The sequence below is a fragment of the Sus scrofa genome, chromosome Y, assembly GCF_000003025.6.
Source record: "Sus scrofa isolate TJ Tabasco breed Duroc chromosome Y, Sscrofa11.1, whole genome shotgun sequence".
NCBI classification, from domain to species: Eukaryota; Metazoa; Chordata; class Mammalia; order Artiodactyla; family Suidae; genus Sus; species Sus scrofa.
Window position 1 is genome coordinate 1,300,680 of NC_010462.3, and position 21,927 is coordinate 1,322,606.

Below are 21,927 nucleotides of genomic sequence, written 5' to 3' on the forward strand. Positions count from 1 at the left end.
CCCGATTAAAGGACAGATACTGGCATGCTGCACCGAAAGGCAAGACTCACTCATATACCTTGTAAAGAAACCCCTGTGAGGTACAAATGTGTGAATAGGCTAAACAAAGAAGAAAGGAAATAGATAAGCCCTGAAAATGTTCTTAGAAAGCAAGTCAACACTGGAGTTCCTGTTGTGGCGCAGCGGTAATGAACCCGACCAGGATCCATGAGGATACGGGTTCGATCCCTGGCCTTGCTCAGTGGGTTAAGGATCCGGTGGTGCTGTGCACTGCGGTGAGCTGTGGTGTGTGGGTCGCAGATGTGGCTCAGATTCGATCCCTAGCCTGGGAACTTTCATATGCCACGAGAGCAGCCCTCAAAAGATTTAAAAAAATAAAAAGTCAGTCAATATCAAAGTAATTTTTTTTTTTTTTAGCTGCACCTGCAGGATGCAGAAGTTCCTAGGGCACGGATCAAACCCATGCCACAGCAGGGACCCAAGCTACAGCAGGGACAATGCCGGATCCTTAACCCACTGCATCATGAGCGAAGTCCTCAAAGCAAATTTTATAAAGGGGACTGTTAGCCTGAATAAACAGGATCGTTTCATAATGACATTGGGTCTTTTCTTCAATAGGATATACAATCCTCAGAAGATGTACAAGTAACCGCAGAGTTTCAAAGCACGGGAAGAAAAACTTTAAAGAGCTTTTTCAGGGAGAAACAGATCCACAAAGAGGGTAGCCGTCTTCATCCCTTTCTATCCGTGGTTGCCCGATAAGGTGCAGAGATGAGGTCAGATTTAAACAAGACGGCGGAAAGCCTACGCCCCACCAACGAGAACTCACACACTTAGAGGAGAGGCCCCCACAAGTCGGAAGCCGGAGGCACGTTACTCGGGGGAGCTCAGAGCATGTGTCAGGGAGGGCTGTAACCTGGGCTAAAGTATTGAAGGCACACACAGGACATTTTCTGTCCACGGGAGGATCAATCTTGAAGTCGTGGGCAGAAAGCTATCTGGAGAATCCGAAAGCATTTGAGAATGAGTAACACACTTCTGTGGGCCAAAGAAAAGGTCACAAAGGAAGTAAGTATTTGTTCTGAACTGCACGCCTTTAAAAGCACATCCCATGGCGTTCCCGCTGCGGTGCAAGTGGATCGGCAGGGTCTCTGCAGCAGCAGGACACAGGTTCGATCCCCGGCCCAGCACAGTGGGGTAAACGCTCTGGCATTGCGAAAGCTGCAGCGTAGGTCGCAAGTGGGGCTCGAGTCTGATTCCTGATTCCTGATTCCTGGCCAGGGAACTCCGTATGCTGCGGGGTGGCTGAACAGGAAAAAGGGTGGAAAAAGGGCACATCTTCCAGGCATGAGATGCACAAACAGCACTTAGTCCCGTACTGGAAAAGAAGAAAAATCCCTAATCAGTGTCCTCAGCTTCTGGCGTGAGGAGAGGAATAAAGCAGGGGAGAGAAATAAGAAAGATCAAGGGAGAATTTGACAAAACAGAAAACAGAAACCATACATAAAGCAAGAGAAACCAAACTGCCAGTAAAACTGGTAAACTTCCAGCAGTGGTAATTACAGTAGAAGATTCCCTACGCTGATATGAGGATTAGAGCAGCAATATCACTAAAGTTACGAGAGACGTTAAAAGCATGGTAAAGAGACTCCAGTGATACCCTCCCATGCCCATCCCTGAATTGGCACAGAAGGCATAAGGAAGAGCAGGTTATCAAGGCAGAGAAACACAACCCTAGCAGAAGAAGAATCCTAGAAAAGTAACAGTCACTGCCCAGATGGAGAGGGAATAATAGAATCGCCATACAATGGAATACGACTCAGCCATAAAAAAGGACAAAACAAGGCAGCAACATGGATGCAACTAGAGATTGTCATATTAAGCCAAGTCAGAAAGAGAAAGACAAATGCCATGTGATACCACATATGTCTGGAATCTAAAACAGGGCACAGATGAACCTATATGGAGAACAGACTTGGGGTTGCCAAGGGAGAAGGGGGAGGGAGCAGGATGGACGGGGAGTTTGGGGTTTGTAGATGCAAACTGTGACACTGAGAATGGATAAGCAAAGAGGTCCTGCTGTCCAGCACCGGAAACTCCAGAGGCTTGAGGAGCACTGGCTTTGTCCATGGACAACATGATAAGAGATGTCTGGCTATAGACGACTGGATAGAATTCTATTTGGGGGCTATCTTTAAGACTGGGAATCTAACCCTCAAGAATAGGAAGCAAATGTACCAACATGGAAAAGAAAAAGTACAAAGGTGTGTGATGAAGGAGTATTCCTTTTTTCTGGGAATGGGAGGCTTCACCTGTTCAGGTGAAGGGGTTTTACCCCGCCATGTGCTTCACTGAATTCCTCTGCCCTTTTACTATGACCCCTCATTTGTGCCTCACCCTAGTCTTTGAGGAAAGATGCTTTGAATTCTGCCATATCATAAGAGTGCCAGTGTGACGGGTTCATTTATAAGCTTAAGTACAGTTAAATGAAACTGTCACTGAAAGGGGAAAAAAAGCATTGTAAAGAAATGCTAAAATATATATATATATATGAACAACTTTAGGACCCTATCTTACGGGGGAAAATTTAGTCTTTTACCATGAATTATCCTTTGGATACCCTTTGTCATGGTGAAATGTTATATAACACAGAGTACTAGAGAGAGGACACAGTGCTGGCATATATATATATATATATATATATATGGTGTGGATTCATTTAGACAGTATTTTTAAAGAACTTTGCAATTATGATTATGATATTTTTCAGTAGCACTTTTTATTATTTTTTTCTTTTGAGGACCACACTCAAAACAGCACATGGAAGCTCCCGGGCAGGCTAGGGGTCGAATTAGAGCTGCAGCTGCCAGCCTACACCACAGCCACAGCAACACGGGATCCCTGACCCAGCGAGCGAGGCCGGGGATCGAAGCTGCATCCTCCTGGATCCCAGTCTCGTTCCTTACCGCTGTGCCTCAACAGGAACTCCCTGCAGCACTTTTTTTCTAACGGTGCTATTTGGTCTGTTTTCGGTATTAGGGTACATTTAACCCTTAGAGAAGGCGATTTTCAATGCTTCCTCTTCTTCCACAGTTTCTGCCATAATTTGTGTAGAATTTTATATTTTTATGTACTAAAAGCTCAGGCGAATTCTCCAGGGAAGCCACCTGAGCCTGGTGATTTCTTGGCAGAAAGGCTTTTAAGAACCACCTCAATGTATTTAATAACCTACATGGCCATTCTGGTTACCTATTTCTTCTTGAGCCAAAGGTGGGAGTCTCTCCTTTTCAGGAAAGTTTACAGCTAGTCCTATAGCTATCGGATTAATTTCCATATACTTGTTTTTACTTTCCCTTATCTTTTAAAGGCCTGCAGATGGGAGTGATAACAGCTCTTTCATTTCTGTTATTGGTACACTGTTTCCAACTCGGCCACTGGCTGAGGAATGCTATTGATCTTAAAGCGCTCCCTCTGGTGTCCTTGACAGGTGCTCTGCTTTATCTGTTTGCTACGTCATGGTTTCCGCTTTGATGGGTATTATTTCCCTTTTTCTGCTTACATCTGGTTGACGTCCTAGTTTCTTCGAGTACAAAATGAAGACAGTCTTCTGTCCTAAAGGTTACTCATAAATATCCCTATAATTTCCCATGGCGCAGCAACCTACATATTTTTTTCCTAGCAAAACGAAAATTTTTTTCCAGCTTTATTGAGATCTACTGAGTGCATTTTTAAAAAGTGACAAAGGTAATGAATGTAGATAATGTGGTTTCTGTCCACCTGCGTTACCATCCCCACAATCCATAAAATAAACCTAGCTGTCAGCTTCCGATATACCGTATTTGTATTTTCATTCCATGCCGAACATCCTAACGTTGGCACTCCCTTGTGGCACAGTGGGTTAAGGATCCTGAGTAGTCCCTGCTTTGGCTTGGTCCCAGCTGTACTGCAGGTTCAAGCCCTTGCACAGGAATTTTTATGTGCCATGGACACAGTCAAAAAACACCTCATTTCTTGGTTAAGAATGCATGAATACATATTCCTTAGACGCGTGCCACTCACTGTTGGAATATGCAGATGTAATCAACTGCTCCTTTAATTCCTTTGTCACAGAGAACCCGTATGATATAAACTATTTTAAACCAAAACGCTTCATGAGCCATGTATTGCCTCTCTTCATGAATGGCCCACGTGCACATAAGAAGCATGCCTATTCTGCTGAGGTTGAGTGTTCTACAAATGTCCACGGTTTTGCTCAGGATTCCTTTACCCTCACCGATTTTCTGGGTGCTGGTTTGAGGAGGGGAAGGGAGTGGGAGGGATCGGGAGCTTGGGCTTATCGGACACAACCTAGAATAGATTTACAAGGAGATCCTGCTGAATAGCATTGAGAACTATGTCTAGATACTCATGTTGCAATAGAAGAAAGGGTGGGGGAAAAAACTGCAATTGCAATGTATACATGTAAGGATAACCTGACCCCCTTGCTGTACAGTGGGAAAATAAAAAAAAAAAAAAAAACTTGAGAGAGAGGTTTTGAAAATTCAGACCATATTTATGGATGAGGTGCTGCTTCTTTACACATCCATTTCTGCATCCTGGCTTTTAAAGCTCCGTTATGACGTCCACAGCCATTTAGGATGGTTGTGTTCTTTGGACGAAGGGAGCGATACCTCCTTGTTAACAGAGGCTCTTTCTCTCTCATCTACCCTTGCTCCGAAAACAGGCTCCGTACTAAGAGGGCCCCCTCCAGTTTTCTCTGAATCAGTATTTCCATGACACACCTTCTCCCACCTGTTATTTTAACCCATCTATATTTTCAAAGTGTGTTTTTATGGGCAGCTCATAGTTGGATCTTGTTCTTTCCAATTTGATCTCTCTGCCTTTTCTTTCTTTTTTTTTTTTTTTTTTTTTGGTCTCTTTAGGGTCACACCTGGGGCATATGGATGTTCCCAGGCTAGGGGTCGAATTGGAGCTACAGCTGCCGGTCTGGACCCCAGCCACAGCAACGTGGGACCCCAGCCACATCTGCGACCTGCACCACAGCGCAAGGCAATGCTGAATCCTTTAGCCCCCGAGTAAGGCCAGGGATCTAACCCAGGTCTGCATGGATACTAGTCGGGCTTGTTACCAATGAGCCACGACGGGAACTCCCTCTCTGCCTTTTAATGGAAGCATTTAGATCACGTCTATGTGATATGATGACTGACATGCAGGGTTTAATGGAACTTCTTCCTATTTGTTTTCTCTGTTTATTTATTTATTTATTTATTTATTTTGTCTTTTTGCCATTTCTTGGGCCGCTCCCGTGGCATATGGAGGTTCCCAAGCTAGGGGTCGAATCAGAGCTGTAGCTGCCAGCCTACGCCACAGCCACGGCAATGCAGGATCTGAGCCGCATCTGCAACCTACACCACAGCTCACAACAACACCGGATCGTTAACCCACTGAGCAAGGGCAGGGACCGAACCCACAACCTCATGGTTCCTACTCGGATTCGTTAACCACTGAGCCACAATGGGAACTCCTTTCTCTGTATTCTTTATTACATTTTTCCTTTTTTGCCTTCTTTTGGATTATTTCTGTTTCTCTTCATTATCTGTTAACTTTTTTTTTTTAGAAATTTCTTTAGTGGTCACTTCACACATATTTAACGGCTCATGTCCCTTATCCCAGTCTATTGGCAACTATGATTATATTTTGTTGTTCTTATGCTGTCAAAATCTTGTAACAGTATACACTTCCAAGCTTGGTGCTACTGCTGCTACACTTTCTACTTCTCCGTATGCAATTAACTGCGTGAACCACAGAAGGGTTTGTTTTCGCTCATCTGCCAACTATCTCAGAGTGTGAAGGAATGCCCATTCCTCTGTGTCTACAGTCTGTGTCACTTAAGACGCTCCTCAGTGCTCTGGAGAGCCCCTTCACTGCTGCAACTGCCCTGCGGTTCCTAAGAATCTTTCGCATCTCTGGTTCGACTGCTCTGCTGCAAAGACTTTCTCACCTTCCGTGTGTCTGAACAAGTCCGTGCCTCCATTTCATTTTTCAAAGAAATTTCCATTCAATTTAAAATTCCAGCATGAAGGGATCTTTCCGTTCCTGAGGGCTGGGGCTCCACTCTTTCCTGGCTTGCACTGTTTCTAAAAGCAAACATGTGGTCATCCCTATATTTGTGCCTCTGTAGGGAAAATCTTCTTGCACTGCCTCCCTTTTAAAAATCTCTTTATTACTGGTTTACAGACGTATGATTATAATGCTCCTTGCTTTCATTCTGCTCAGTTTTCTTCCATTCCACATTCACTGGACATTTTTTTGAAACTGTGGGTTTACAGGCATCATTAAATTTTGGGGGAAAAAACAAGGAGCTCCCACTACGAAGCAGTGAGTTAAGAATCTGATTGCAATAGCTCAGGTCACTAAAGAGGTGCAGGTTTGATGCCCAGCCTCGTGTAGTGGGTTTAAAGGATCCAGCATGGTTGCAGCTGCAGCTCAGAATCAATGCCTGCCTGGAAACTTCCATACTCTGTGGGTTCGGCATTTAAAAAAAGGGGGGGAATCAGCATTACTCATTTAAATTTCTTCCCTTCCACTGTCTCTGGAATCCTAATTGCATGCATATTATTCTGCTCAAAGTTGTCTTAGTTTCAGTTCACCGGATCCCGTTCTCTTTTTAATCAGTCATTTTAATCTTGATGTTTCAATTTAGGATAGCTTCCTTTTTTTTTTTAAGTTCCCTCTTCTTTTCTTTTTCAGTGTCCACCTGCGTCCTTTCAATATAACCTTTATCTCAGAGGGTGTATCTTCTGACTCTAGAAGATCAATTCTGTTTTTATGTCTTTGTTTTAGGGCTGCACCCATGGTATATGGAAGTTGCCAGGCTACAGGTCCAACCAGAGCTATAGGTGCCGGCCTACACCACAGCCACAGCAACACTGGATCTGAGTCACATGTGTGACCTACCCCACAGTTCATGGCAATGCCAGATCCTTAACCTACTGAGCAAAGCCAGGGATCGAACCTGCAACCTCATGGATACTAGACAGGTTTGTTACTGCTGAGCCACGAAGGCAACTACTGTTTGTTTTATCATTTTCTTGCCCTTCTTTTGGAGGCTCTTGCCTTTGGGTACCTTCTTAAAATTATGGATATATTTATTAAGGAATATTGAATGCTTTTCTCTATTATTAAGTCTATAATCTATGTTACTTTTTGGTCTGTTTTTATGTATTGATCTGTTTCCTCTACATTATTGGCCATTCTTTTTTTCTCCTTGTTTACATGTTAGCAATACTTCCTTAGATACCAGTCTTTGTACATGTTGCCTTAGTGGGTGCAGGATGTGCTTGTGTATATAGTTGTGCTTTGCTCTGGAATACTCTTAAGTCACTGGGAAACAGTTTTTCATTTCAAGTCTTGCTTTCAAGCAGAGCTGGTAGGAAACAGAAAAGCCTTTTGTATGAGACTGAACTACAGAAGCAAGAGTCTTTTGAATGCACCCCGCTTTTCTCCAATCTTTTTTATATTGTGGGCAAATACATATAACATACAGTGTACACAAATCTTCACAAATTGGAAGGGGACAGTTCAGGGCAGTAAGCACACATAATGCCTTTCCCTGTGACCTGCAGGGATGGCTGTTCTGATGTTCTACATCTTTCTTTTTTGCTTTTTTGGGGCCACATCACGAGTATGTGGAAGTTTCCAAGCTAGGGGCCGCACTGGAGCTGCAGCTGCAGCTGCAGGCTATGCCACAGCCACAGCAACACCGGATCCAAGCCACTTCTGAAACCTACATCGCAGCTCACAGCAACGCCAGATCCTTAACCCACTGAGCAAGGCCAGGGATCAAACTTGCAACCTCATGGACACTAGTTGGCTTTGTTACCGCTGAGCCACGACAGGAACTCCTGTTGTAGTACTTTCTAATGTACCAGTTATTTCTTCTACTATCTACTGCCTATTAGATTGATGCTAAAAGATGTATATGTGAAGCCTGGACCTGTAGCTGGGTATTCAGTAATTATTTTGGGAATCAAGCAATTCATTCATTCAATACATAAAGAAAAAACAGTCAAAGTTTTACTTGCTGCTTCTTTCACAAACCATTGTTGAGTGATGAGACCTCCGTCGAGAGAAAGGTGTGTGAAGACCAGACGTAAGCACTTTTACGCGACCACCTGAATCCCATGCGCGGACGGATTGCCCACTGGTGTCAAAAGACAGCTGTGCGTCCACGGACGTGTGTCTTTCCTTTACAAGGACCTGGACCCAGGTTCTGTATCAGAAACGGAGAATTCCACAGCCGCTGCAAAAGCTGCTGAGAATAATTTCTTAGAAGCACGTCATAAGGGCAAGGCGTAATCCTCAATTTACCATCACAAAGCCAGGGATGTTGCCACTTCTATGGACAGATGGGCAAGGGAGCTGAACTTTAAAAACTGTGTGTGTGTATATGTAACATACATGTAAAGTTTATCACTTTCTGAAAACCAAGAATACAAGAGGTGTTTCTTTTCTGAGTCATTAAAATACTGTGACAGTGGAAAACTTGGAATATGTAGGGTAAATGTGCATGTGACTAAAAAACAGTCACCTCTTTCTCTTCCTAATAGTCTAACAAAAATACGTTTCTTGAACGGGATACAAATCTCTACTTGGAGCAAAAATATTGATCTTCTCCAATATACTGATAAGTCATAATTGGGACTGCAATGGGCTCATTACCTTATTTGAAGCCCCAATTTCTGATTGGAAAATACAGGGTATCTTTTACATTAGTCTATGTTTTGATCTCTGAAAATAACTTTTTACTTGAATTTCATCAAGGTCAATAAAGTGTGTTCACCCAAGAAAGGAAAATGTCTTCTAAACGTTAACCAAAATCACAATTACACACTTTTAACAGAGATCAGTGTTGGATGACATTTTAAAGGAAAAATGAAAGCGAAGAGTGTACTGGCATTATTCAGAGGTCTAAAAAAGGAGTCTGATGCATGCTGAGTTTTTATGTTTTTTCTTCTTTTCCCCCTTAAAGAGAAAATATACACTAGCAAGCTATGTCCTTGAGAATCCGACAATTCATCTGTATTCTGTTCACTAAAACGTTAAGATCTGCTTCCCAAATTGAAAGCCTGTCAACAAGGTTATGATTGTAGAAAATGGAAAATAAATATTTTTCAAAATGTCTCAAAATATGTTACTATGAATGTCGAATTACGATTCAGGTCAAGTGTAACCGTCAGAATACAAAATAAAAACAATCCCTTTTTAGGTGCACATTTTAGGATAGCTGTAATAAAGAGATTTCCTAAAAAAATAAATTATGGTTAAGAAACATGTACTAAAATTAAAAGGAAAAGAAAAAGATAGACATTTCTTTTGTTTTTTTTCCTTTTTATTTTTCTTCTTAGGGCCACACCTGCGGCATATGGACGTTCCCAGGCTAGGCATCAAACTGGAGCTGCAGCTGCAGGTCTATACCACAGGCACAGCCATGCAGAATCCAAGCCCCATCTGCAACCTACATCACAGCTCAGGCAATGCCGGATCCTTAACCCAATGCGCGAGGCCAGGGATTGAACCCGCATCCTCATGGATACTCTGTTGGGTTCTTAACCCACTGAGCCACAATGGGGAATGCCAAAGTGAGCTCATTTCCATTGTACTCGAGATCAATTGAGGACCACAAATAATCCTCACTTCCCTCCCGTTAGTATCCTTAAAGGAAGATGCAATGTGGAGCTGACTTCAAACCGCAGAGACTCAGACAGAACCTAAGAGGTATTCTCAGAGATGTCCTTTACCTGGACAAGGGCTGCTGCCGAGAGGCTGCCAGCTGTAACCCAACAAGGCTCACTGAAAGTCAGAAATAAAGCAGCATGCCAGACAGAGCTGGCGAATCCTAAGGCGTGACATATACTTCACCGCCTTCTGTGTTTCGTAAGCAAGTCAGCGTACGGACGCCGTGGAGAAGAACACCCTTCCCAGTGCCATTTGAGGCACGTTCAGTTCTACCCAGATGAAGTGACTTGTGCACATTTCTGAACAGCACCAAAAGCACGGGAACCCAGTCAATGCACTGCCTTCTCCGGTCATTCCCTCCCCGCCTCCCCTTGCTATGCAAACGAGGGACACCCCTCCGGACCCACTCAGCTCCACCCAAATGGAGCTGAGTGACCAGAGTCCTGGAGGGAAACGGACATGTAGGAACTGTTTCCTTCTGACTCCGGTCTCACCCTCCCCTAATGATCCCACAACATCCGACAATTCAGAAGACAGTGTGTGAATGAGAAAGAAACCACATGCCTTCTAATTCCACGGCAGGGCCCAGCGCAATGAGCAGGCGGGGTAAGGCGAGAGATTTCCACCAGGCATTCCCGGCTGAAATAACAAAGCCCTCAAAGCTCTCACGGCTCCTCTCGCACACTCTGGGGTCCAGAGGCACCTCCCTGCACCCTCAGGACCACGGGACTCCAGAGCAGAGGCCCAGAGATGGGGGATGAGGGAGTGGCAGGTGCCGATTGCGGGGGCAGGGGGGATGCTCCTAGATCAGATGAACAGAGGGTACAGCCTGTGGCGTCACCACCATCGTGGTCCCCACAGCCAGGGCATGTCGGCCAGAATGAGGCACAGAGCAAAGAAGGAACAGCACCAGTGATGGTCTCGAACTGAGAGGAGGGGCAGAGCAAGCAGCCCCCAGAGGGACACAGGGCGGTGCCCGGGACCCCGGGGCCCCCAACACGGAGCCCAGAGAACCATCTCCGCCGCCCCAGCCTGTATCGTACACTCCAAAGGTTTCCTTTCCTCTGCATCCTTGGGCGAGAAGCAGGGGATAGAAGGCTGACAGTCTTGATGTTTCTTCCCAAGGAAAACTATTCGAAGTGCACAGTCGCACTAAGATGTTAAACCATGTCAAAGAGATGGGTGATTTTTTTTTTTTTTTTCCTAGTCACCAGCCGGTGAGGACCTGAAAAAAGGGCAAATGATTCCAGACTGAACAAATGTCATTTTCCCACCCATCCAAGAGGCAGTGTAAATGAAGTTTTAACACAATATTCGGGACTGGAGATTTGTTTTGTTTTGTTTTGTCTTTTTATGGGCACATCCACAGCATAGAGAAGTTCCCAGGCTAGGGGTGGAATTGGAGCTGCAGGTGTCGGCCTGCACCACAGCCACAGCAAGACAGCATCCAAGCTACCTCTGTGACCTACGCCACAGCTTGTGGCAACACCGGATCCTTAACCCACTGAGCAAGGCCAGGGATTGAACCAGCATCTGCACGGACACGAGGTTGGGTTCTTCACCAGCTGAGCCCCAGTGGGAACTCCTGGAGTGGAGATTACATATCAAAGTGCTCACTCCAAAGCTACAGCCAAACATCCACATCTTTGCCCACCGTTCTGTTCCCAGTTGATGTAAGAATTACTATGGGAACAAGGGAGCCGTGACTAGTTCATTGTGTCAACACGGGGAGGAATAGACCCCAGGAGGCTGGGCTGGGTGGGGTCATTGCAATGCCAGGGCTTTCTTCAGAAGAGGTGGCCTCGTCACAACCTGGGAACATCACCAGGAAGTACTGATACTGTCCTGACTCCTCCTAGGGCTTCCCAGCACTGCAGCTCCTGCTGCAGGAGAAGCCTATGTAATAAGTGACCTCAGGGCTCACAACCTCCAGTCCCACAGCATCTGACAGGGCAGACTAATGAAATGGGGCCCTCTGGCACTGACGCGGCACCCTGCGGGGCACTGATCACGTCTGGCGGCAGAAAGAGAAGGGGACCCCAGCACAGAGACCCCAGACGAGTTGGAACCAGAAGGTGGATGATGCTGACTCCCAATGACCTCACTGCCCACCCATCAGGAAAATGTCCCCAAGCAGACCACACCCGGCTCCTCGACACTGTAAGACCCCCTCACTGCCCTCCAGGGGGGCACAGTCCTGGAGGTGCTAGCCTGCTGTGTCCCCTCTTTGCCTGGCCATTCAAGCTGCTTTTTTCCTGTCTCCTCCAACTCTGTCTCTGCGTTTCCACTTGGCGTCGGTGCACAGAGGCAGCCGAGATTTTGGCAACGCTCTCCCTCCTTGACTTGAGGATCATGCTTTTATTTTTTTTGTCTTTTTGTGTGTGTGTGTGCTATTTCTTGAGTCGCTCCCGCAGCATACGGAGGTTCCCAGGCTAGGGGTCAAATCGGAGCTGTAGCCGCCGGCCTACGCCAGAGCCACAGCAACGCGGAATATGAGCCGCGTCCGCAACCTACACCACAGCTCTCCGCAACGCTGGATCGCTAACCCACTGAGCAAGGGCAGGGACCGAACCTGCAACCTCATGGTTCCTAGTCGGATTCGTTAACCACTGCGCCACGACAGGAACTCCCTGGATTGTGCTTTCAGACACGCACTAATGCATGCACTGCTCTGCAGGCCATGGAACCGCGTGAAGGGTGCCAGGAGGAGGCAGAAAACCCCAGCATCCCTCCAAGAATAAATAACTGCATCCAAGGCGGGTCCTTTAAGAGGACACTTTCCCATTAAATAGTTGTATTGTGATTCAAAGAAACAGACATGGGTTTTGCAGAGACCGGGGATGGGCTGTCAAAGACCTTCATTGGAGGAGAGCAGCTCTGCGATATGCTCGCTGCCTGTCCTTGCATTTTTCCCCCCTCAGGTCCACGGTGCCCGTACTTTTGAGTTGCATCTTCTTGTTCACTTCTTACTGAGACTGAAGGGGACGGCGTGAAACACGCAGACCAGAAATGTGGGCTTTGATGTTCTGATGATCCTGCGAATCTGTCACCTCTGTTGAGATGGCGAATATTTGTCGCTAGAAAAAAAACTCCCACACTCCTTCCAAGATTGAAGATGGTGACTTTGTTTTGTTTCATCAGTTTTTCTTTTCTTTTCTTTTTTTTCTGCTTGTTGTTGACCTTCATAGCAACTTAAGCTCAATGCACAAACAGGCACTGATTTGTATCTGATTCCTCACAGGCAACCTAATGCCTGAGAGTCATCCGCACTAGTCAGACATCAGAATTTTTCTCACCTTTTCTTTTTTGGTGCATAATAACCATGGTATATGGATACTGCAACGTGCTTACCATTCTCCCAGTGAGGCTTTTTTTTTTTTTTTTTTGGTTGCTTGTTTGTTTGTTTTTGGCCATGCCTGCAGCATGCAGAAGTTCTGGGGCTAGAGATAAAACTTGAGCCACAGGACAGTCAATGCCAGGTCCTTAACCAACTGAGCCACCAGGGAACTCCTCCCAGCAAGCTTTATTTAGTTTCATTTTTTGGGGTTTTTTTTTTTCTTTTCATTGTTTTCTGCATCTACTAAGCTGATTATATGGGCTTTCATCTTTATTCTGGTCATGGACTAACAGAGACAAACAAGGATTGATTTTCCCATGTTTAACTCCCCTTCCATCTTGGGACCCAAGGCCCTTGGTCATAACGTTGTATTGGTTGGATTTGATCTGTCAACTGGGCACCTGACTCAAGGAAATTCTCCCTGGGAACCTTGTTCTCCATTTGATTATTTCCAGAGAAGGACGCTTTTAATTATTTCCAAATGATAGGGTACAGGTTAAACCTAATTTAAAAATGACTTTACAGAAAGAAAGAAAATGCATATTAGATGATTAAATTGAATACAGACGATGCAATTATGTTATTAACCTGCTCTCCCCTCTACACAAGCTAATCATTTGGGCTTCATCTCAAGTACCTGGTATTTTCTGGGTAAAACTTGTTAACAGTTCAGGAATGAAACAAACAGCAGGAGATTGAACCTGCATCTTGGATTTACTGCAGCTTTCTAGACTGTCTGCTTCCAATCCATCTCCTAGTGAATCCGTCCTGTCTTACCTGTGTTCACAGACCCTCCATCCAATACACCAATTTGGGTTCATGCCTTTCCTACTATTTATAACTGCCATCTTATTCTACCTTCCAAAGTTACCAGGGAAACGATGCCCTTTGCAGCAACACGGATGGACCTAGAAATGGTCAGCCCAAGTGAAGTGGGTCAGACAGAGAAAGGCAAGTATTATAGGAGATCACTAACATGTGGAATTGAAAATGATACAAAAGAAAATGACACAAAAGAACTTACAAAACAGAATCAGACTCTTTAAGATGTTGAAACAGAACTTAACTGTTACCAAAGGGGAACTGGGGGGGGGGGGGATCAATTAGAACTTTGCTGTGAACATATACATGCTACTATGTATCAAATAAATCAACAGCAAGGACCTGCTGTACAGCACAGGGAAATCTACTCAGTATTGTCCCATCACCTAGGTGGGAAAAGAATCTGAAAAGGAAGGAGATACAACTGATTCACTTTGCCCTGCTCTTCAAACACAACTTTGTAACTCAACCATATTCCAATAACATGTATTTGGGGAAAAAGCTCTTAAAAACAAACCACCACCACCACCACCAACAACAAAGGTTCCCCAACAGCCTGAGCCCCCAAGGAGGAGGCATTATCTGGTCCACACGTCAGCGTTTTCTTTGAAACTTCTGTCCCAATGTGCATTCCTTGGTTCCTTTCCCCTTCAAACAGACCCTGGCCTCGCAAGGACGCCCCATTTTTAGAAATGTTTTCTTCGAACACTCTCTCTACAGCTCTGCCTTCCAGGTGACCCATCTGTTTACATCCAAGAGTCAGATGGACCTGCGCAGACTCTTTGGACTCCACTCTCAGTACTTTTTTTTTTTTTTTTTTTGAGTGTGGTTTTTTTTTTTTTTTTTTTTGTCTTTTTGTTGTTGTTGTTACTATTTCTTGGGCCGCTCCCACGGCATATGGAGGTTCCCAGGCTAGGGGTCTTCAGAGCTGTAGCCACCGGCCTACGCCAGAGCCACAGCAACGCGGGATCCAAGCCGCGTCTGCAACCTACACCACAGCTCACGGCAACGCCGGATCATTAACCCACTGAGCAAGGGCAGGGACTGAACCCGCAACCTCATGGTTCCTAGTCGGATTCGTTAATCACTGCGCCACGACGGGAACTCCATTTTTTTTTGAGTGTGTTTTTAAGACCCCTTCGCACATATACAACGTCTCCTGAGTCGGTGACGTGAAGAACTGTCAAGGTCTATTCAAAGTGAAAATACACAATTTTGGCAATAAATTCAACAGACCATTATTTAACACTTGATCTACTTTCCCTCCCCTCTTCTCTCTTCCTTTTCTCCGCTTCTCTCCCTCCCTCTCTCGCCTCCTCCTCTCCCTCCCCTCCCTCCCTCTCTCCCCTTCTCTCCCCCTCTCCCTCCCTCTCTCTCCTCTCTCTTTCTCTCCCCCCTTCCTCCCTCCCCTTCTCTCTCTCCCCTTCCTCTCTCTCCCCCTCTCCCTCCCCCCTCTCTCTCTCTCTCCCTGTTCCTCCCTCCCCTTCTCTCCCTCCCCTCCCTCCCTCTCTCCCCTTCTCTCCCCCTCTCCCTCCCTCTCTCTCCTCTCTCTTTCTCTCCCCCCTTCCTCCCTCCCCTTCTCTCTCTCCCCTTCCTCTCTCTCCCCCTCTCCCTCCCCCCTCTCTCTCTCTCTCCCTGTTCCTCCCTCCCCTTCTCTCCCTCCCCTTCCTCCCTCTCTCCCCTTCTCTCCCCCTCTCCCTCCCTCTCTCTCCTCTCTCTTTCTCTCCCCCCTTCCTCCCTCCCCTTCTCTCTCTCCCCTTCCTCTCTCTCTCCCCCTCTCCCTCCCTCTCTCCACCCTCCAAAAAAGATACACATGGAATAATCCCCCAATGGACTAAAGAACCAATTGTGCCTGAGCAGATTTGAAAAGAGCCACTTTCAGAAATCAGGATGGACCTGTTACAGGGCAATAAGGATGAAGAATGAACACAGTTTCAAAATCCAAAGAGAAAGAGCAAATGCCGCAGGGGGCTGGGATGCTCAACACAGCCTCATCCCCTTCTTTCTACACCAGCTGTGATGTGCTGGAGGTTTTGGTTTTGTCTTTGTTTTGTTTGTTATGATGAGCCTGGCCGATGGGGGACCCTGATGACCAAGCTCAGGCCCTTGTTATTCCCCTAGGGCATCCGTCAAAGCAACACTGTGACTCCGTAAACTCTGTGTTCTTTCATACTGTCATGACACTGAGTCAGGGCTGTGACGATCATGGTTAGAACATGGGTTTATGCCAGCCAAACTCTAACATACGTGCATGTTAAATACGTCTACACAGCGACTCAAGGGTATTCAAAATCTCCAACGGTCTGTTGGTGGCAATTTCAGTGGGTGCAGCCCCTAATGGAAAACAGTATAGAGGGGGCTTCAGAAAACTAAAAAGAGAATTACCACTGAATCCAGCAATCCCACTCCTGGGCATGTATCCAGAAAAGAGGAAAACTAATTCAAAAAGATCCACGCACCCCAATGTTCACAGCAACACTATTCCCGAGAGTCAAGACATGGAAGCAACCTAAGTGTCCATCAGCAGATGAATGGATAACAAAGATGTGTTCCTTACAAACACCAGCCATGAAAAAGAATGAAATAATGCCATTAGCAGTAACATGGATGGACCTAGAGATTATCATACTAAGTGAAGTAAGTTAGAGAAAGGTAAATGACATGAGATTGCTTATATGTGGCATCTAAAACATAACACAAATGAACTTAGTTCCAAAATGGAAACAGAGTCACAGACATAGAGAAGAGACTTGTGGTTGCTAAGGGGGAGGGGGGGTGGGGAGGTGTAGATTGGGAGTTGGGAGGAGCAGATGTAAACTCTTATACACAGAATGAATAAACAAGGTCCTGCTGCATACCACAGAGAAAAACTATATTCAATATCCTGGGATAATGGATAAGAAAATGAACACTATTCTTTATTATTATCAATGCATCACTTTGCTGTACACCAGCAATGAATGCAACACTGTAAATCAACTATACTTCAAATAAAAAAAAAAAAAATCTCCAAGTGTCGAGTGTTAAGATCAACAGTATTTAAGTACTGATTATCTTTCAGGATAGCCATTGTCTGCCCTCTTTTTTCCAGATGTGTTTTCCCTTTGATAGAAAAAGAATTTAGATTACGTAAAAATGCTTAATTGGCTTCAAGACAAAAAGCAAGTGTTGACCAAAAGGAATAAATTACTGAATGAAATTTCTCATTTCACGTGTCAGAGGTGACAGTCGACTTTGCTTGTGGTGATTCCCATCTTTTAAAACAGACATAAATGGTTCAAGAAGGCCTAAAGTGGTATGTCTAAATCTAAGAAGCACGTCATTCTCAATAAAAATAACAATTACAACAGTAGGAAGAAAGAGAAGCAGGAGGAAGAGGAGGAAAAAGTCCTAGCATCCTATCAAGAAAAACAACAGGAACACAAATGGATTCTGCCAGGTTTGATGTTTAAAACGTAAGAGGCAGCTACTTTTGCATCGCATGGCTGAAGCAACACCCATCAGCAGTTAAAGTTCATCTGTGTAATTAAATCAACAATAGTAAGAACTGGCTCTTTGTGGAAAGGTCACACATCATTGCAAAAGGCGGAAATCTCCAGCCTGGGAAGGAACGATAATTAATTGCCAAAACATTAGGGAGTGCTAACACTGCCAGCCCAGCTAAGAACTTAAAAAGATTCTGCGTAAGATTCTGAAGGAAAAATTGACAGAACATAAGGAAACGTTATTTATCAATGACAGCATTTTTTCTCCTCTTGCCTTGCCTTAGAATTGGTAGGTTTTTACAAATCCAAGGATTCTCTTACCTTCTTTGTTTCTGGGAGAAAATTCTTCTCAGAGACTGAAGTGGTAAAAAGTCAGATGAGGCGTTCCCGTCGTGGCTCAGTGGTTAACGAATCCCACTAGGAACCATGAGGTTTCGGGTTCAATCCCCGGCCTCGCTCAGTTGGTTAAGGATCTGGTGTTGCCATGAGCTGTGGTGTAGGTCGCAGAGGAGGCTCGGATCCCACGTTGCTGTGTCTCTGGTGTGGGCCAGTGGCTACAGCTCAAATTAGACCCCTGGCCTGGGAACCTCCATATGTGGTGGGTGCGGTCGTAAAAGGACAAAAAAAAAAAAAAAAAAAGTCAGATGAAATAGAACGTATGCTTACAACTTAAAAACACAAGTAATAAATTGATAAATTACATTACGTTGAGCAGCATGTAATAACTATCAAGCAAAAACATTATGGGAAAAAAGTCTGTTTATAGTGAAATGCTATATTTGTACTGTAAAATAGTTTGGGGTGATAATTCAAGTTGTCACTTCTACCCATATCAGAAAATATCTGGTTATAAATCTTTTAACCCATAATGTAAGAAGGATAGAAAGAAAAATATAATTTTCACCTTGAAAGTTTGTGGTGCAAATTAGCCAAAATGCTACAACTGCTCACAGGTTTCAATGTCACCATCAAGGGGTTAATATAATAACGTGAAATTATTTTTAAAACTTGTAGATGAACTGTATACTTTTAAAAAGTATTCCAAGACAAGCACTGAGCACCTAACTACTGAATGAAAGAGAAAGCTCCAACAGGCGATTTAGCAAACAGAAGAATAAAACAAAACCCTTCTTCCTCAGGAATGTACAGATTCTCGACCAAATGCTGCACAAACAGAATGACACAGAATGACCCACTGGTATATATGCGTGTGTGTGTGTGTGTGTGTGTGTGTGTGTGTTTTACATGAAAGACAAGTCTAAATAGTGCTTTTCCGAATCAGACACTCAGACTGGGAACTCTAAACGCTGCAGAGGAGGATCTGCCCTCACAGAACTAACATCCATGAAATTCAAGTGCGTCTATTTTTATTTTCATTCCCAATCCCGTATTTACTCTTTTTCCATGGCATTTTGATGTCAGCTCTTCTTTCTGGCAGTTTTGTACCCAGAGGGAGGAAGAAGAAGTCAATTAAGGGACCTTTAGGACAGGAATAGAAACAATCCTCAGAATACAGTTATTTTAACACCGCTCATTAGAATGACTGAATTAGGCGGACTAAAAACTTATGTTTTGGTGGCACTGCGTACAATCGAGGGGAGCCCGGCTAAAGATTAAGTCTGAACAAGAAGACGCATTTACTGGGAAAGACAGATATTTCTCAAGGGCTTCCAACTTCAACCTTGGCACTTCTGCAGAGAACGCACTCCTAGCTTCCATCAGTTTTACTTTCCACTGAATGGCTACCATCCAACCATTTATTTCCTGTGACAGAGCATTTCATTTTGTACTCGCTGCCCTCATCAGAGAAAAGTACTTTTTTTAGACTCTTGAGGCCACCGTCTCTGCCCCCGGATGGCTCAGCAATTTTCCGCAGATGTTTCAGCTGGAGGTCTATTTCTATTTGCCTTCTAACAGGGTTTTTACTTAGTGAAAAGCACTGAATCTTACAAAAGACTTCTAGACCAGCAACAAAGAGTTACAATGTGTAATTTTAAAAAGATAATTTGTATTTGTTTATCAAAAGGGGTCCTTCAGCATCAAAAACAGAGCTAGGAGTTCCCATTGGCTCAGGGACTAGTATCCATAAGGACATGAGTTCAATCCCTGGCCTTGCTCCGTGGGTTAACGAGCCAGTGTTGCCATGAGCTGAGGTGCAGGTCAAAGGTGAGGTTTGGATCCTGAGTTGCTGTGGCTGTGGTGTCAGCCAGCAGCTGCATCTCTCATTTGACCCCTAGCCTGGGAACATCCATAGGTGGCAGATGTGGCCCAAAAAAGCCAAAAAAAAAAAAAAAAAAAAATCAAAACCACACCACAGAGTTAACTACATCTGATGCATATCTATGAAGTAATATATGCTAACTTCACATACAATGTGTGCCCTCAGGCATACCTCTATCTGCATATGTGTGTATAAGAATACCTGCTTATATATTGGATACGTGTGTATATAAACAGCTAACAAATGAGATAAAACACAAGAGTGATAAGACAGCACACTGCACAATATCGAAAACAGATACGCCATGAAATACACAATAGGATCGTAAGAAGACCCTCTGTTATTAGCACCTTTATAAATTCCCCACTGGTTTCCTTGTGATGCGCAGAGAGAAATCTGTCTCAGGAAAGACTGGCTCCTTCCAAAACACTGTGAACATGTCGTCGCATGATGAAAGATGCCAGCACCTACATGCATCTTCCTTTACAGCTCAAGGTGGATCGTGATGCTTACACAGAAGAGCAAGAAGCCAAACACAGAAAAGCACCTTCTGAAGATGAGCCAGGTCAGAGCTTGTCCTCCTCTAGAAGGTGTTATACAAGGTTCTAGGCATAAAGACAGCACCGTCTCGGAACAGGAATTAAATACTGATTCATCAACCAGGGAGAAGAGCGGTAAATGCAAAAATCACTGGGATTCTTGTCTTTGCACAATATAGGTATTTTAATAACCTGTGTAAGATAACTCAAAGTTTGTGGAGGCTTTCGCACACGGGACCTCGGTGCTTGCAGCCTTTGATCACAGTGTTTTTTCCTCTGCAGGTGCTTTATGGCTTTTGGCAAGTGAGTCAGTCTTCAGTCTGGCAATTCCTTCTGTGGGACTATCTAAGCGGCAGTCAGGAAGGAAGATTCTATCAGAGATGTGAGTTTGCAGGGCGTGGGGGCAAAGCAACTGCAGCACTGCTTTACTGGTTCACAGCCCCTGATACCTTAAGTTCTGTCATCACACAGGACGTGTCTGTTCTGGCTAAACTTGCACCGCCCGGTGCTTAAGAGTTTCCTAGGAGAGGGAGTTCTCGCTGTGGCTCAAGTCAAGACCCCGACGTAGCGTCCATGAGGATGGGGGGATTCGATCCCTAACCTCGCTCATTGGGTTAAGGATCTGGTGTTGCCACAAGCTGTACTGTAGGTCCCAGATGCAGCTCGGATCTGGTGTTGCTCTGGCAGTGGTGTAGGCTGACAGCTGCAGCTCGGATTTAATCCCTAGCCGGGGAACTTCCATGTGCTGCAGGGGTGACCCTAAAAAGAAAAATAAAAAAAGAGGGCGTTTTCTAGGGTAGATCATCTTCCCCAGAATTGGGGCCAAGATTTTAGGCAGGAAACCTCCTGTGCTATCTGTGGGAAGATGGTGTGTCTCTAATTCATCCTCCCCAGACAGAAGCCCATAATAGTCTCAATTTTATGAGACTTTTGTCTTAGAAAACCTTCACTGACTGAGACTGGGATTCATTACTTTTCCACTGAACTTTCAGGTGATTAAAAAAAAAAAAATCTCAATTCTCCAGATCTGGGTACTGTATTTTAGTTTACTAGGAATGGCATATGCTTGATTCTTATATTTCTACTTTTAAGTATTTAGACAGGTACTCTTTTCCTTTGAGCCCATGCATGGAGAATTTGTCATTCACTCCACAATCTGTCTTTATTTTCATCAGGGCAGGGTATGAAGCGCCAAGGATTCTAACCAAAGCAATCTTTAAACGTCAGCAGAACAATATTTAAAATGTTACCCACACCTAATCAAACTTACAAGCTTTTGGACAACAAAGGAAACCATAAAAAAAAAAGTGAAAAGACAACCTATGGAATGGGAGCAAATAGCTGCAAACAAAGCAATCGACAAGATACTCAAACAATTCATACAACCCAGTAACAACAACAAAAACCCAATCAAAAAATGGGCACAAGACCTAAAAAGACACTTCTCCAAAAAAAGACATACAGAGGGCTATAGTAGGCACATGAAAAAATGCTCAATATCATTAGTTATTAATGCAAATCTGAAATGCACATCAAAACTACTATGAGGTACCACCTTACACTAGTTGGAATAGCCATCATCAAAAAGTCTACAAATAACGAATCCTGGAGAGGGTGTGGAAAAAAGGAACCCTTCTACACTGTTGGTGGGAATATAAACTGGTGCAACCACTATGGAGAACAGTATGGAGGTTTCTCAGAAAACTAAATATACAACTACCATAAGATCCAGCAATCCCACTCCTAGGCATATATCCGGATAAACCTTTCTTTGAAAAAGATACA

The 21,927-nt window shown here is 44.5% G+C and overlaps 1 protein-coding gene across 1 annotated transcript in view; it reads right to left on the bottom strand.

Annotated features, from left to right (window-relative positions):
- LOC110257942 overlaps window positions 1-10,092 on the bottom strand; it is a 33,241-nt gene extending 23,149 nt beyond the window's left edge. Inside the window, exons 1-3 of the mRNA XM_021080956.1 lie at window positions 9,955-10,092; window positions 9,801-9,832; window positions 8,167-8,272 (exon numbers count right to left, since the gene is read on the bottom strand). Coding sequence (XP_020936615.1) covers window positions 8,167-8,272; window positions 9,801-9,832; window positions 9,955-10,092 — 276 coding nt within the window. The remainder of the gene's footprint in view (window positions 1-8,166; window positions 8,273-9,800; window positions 9,833-9,954) is intronic.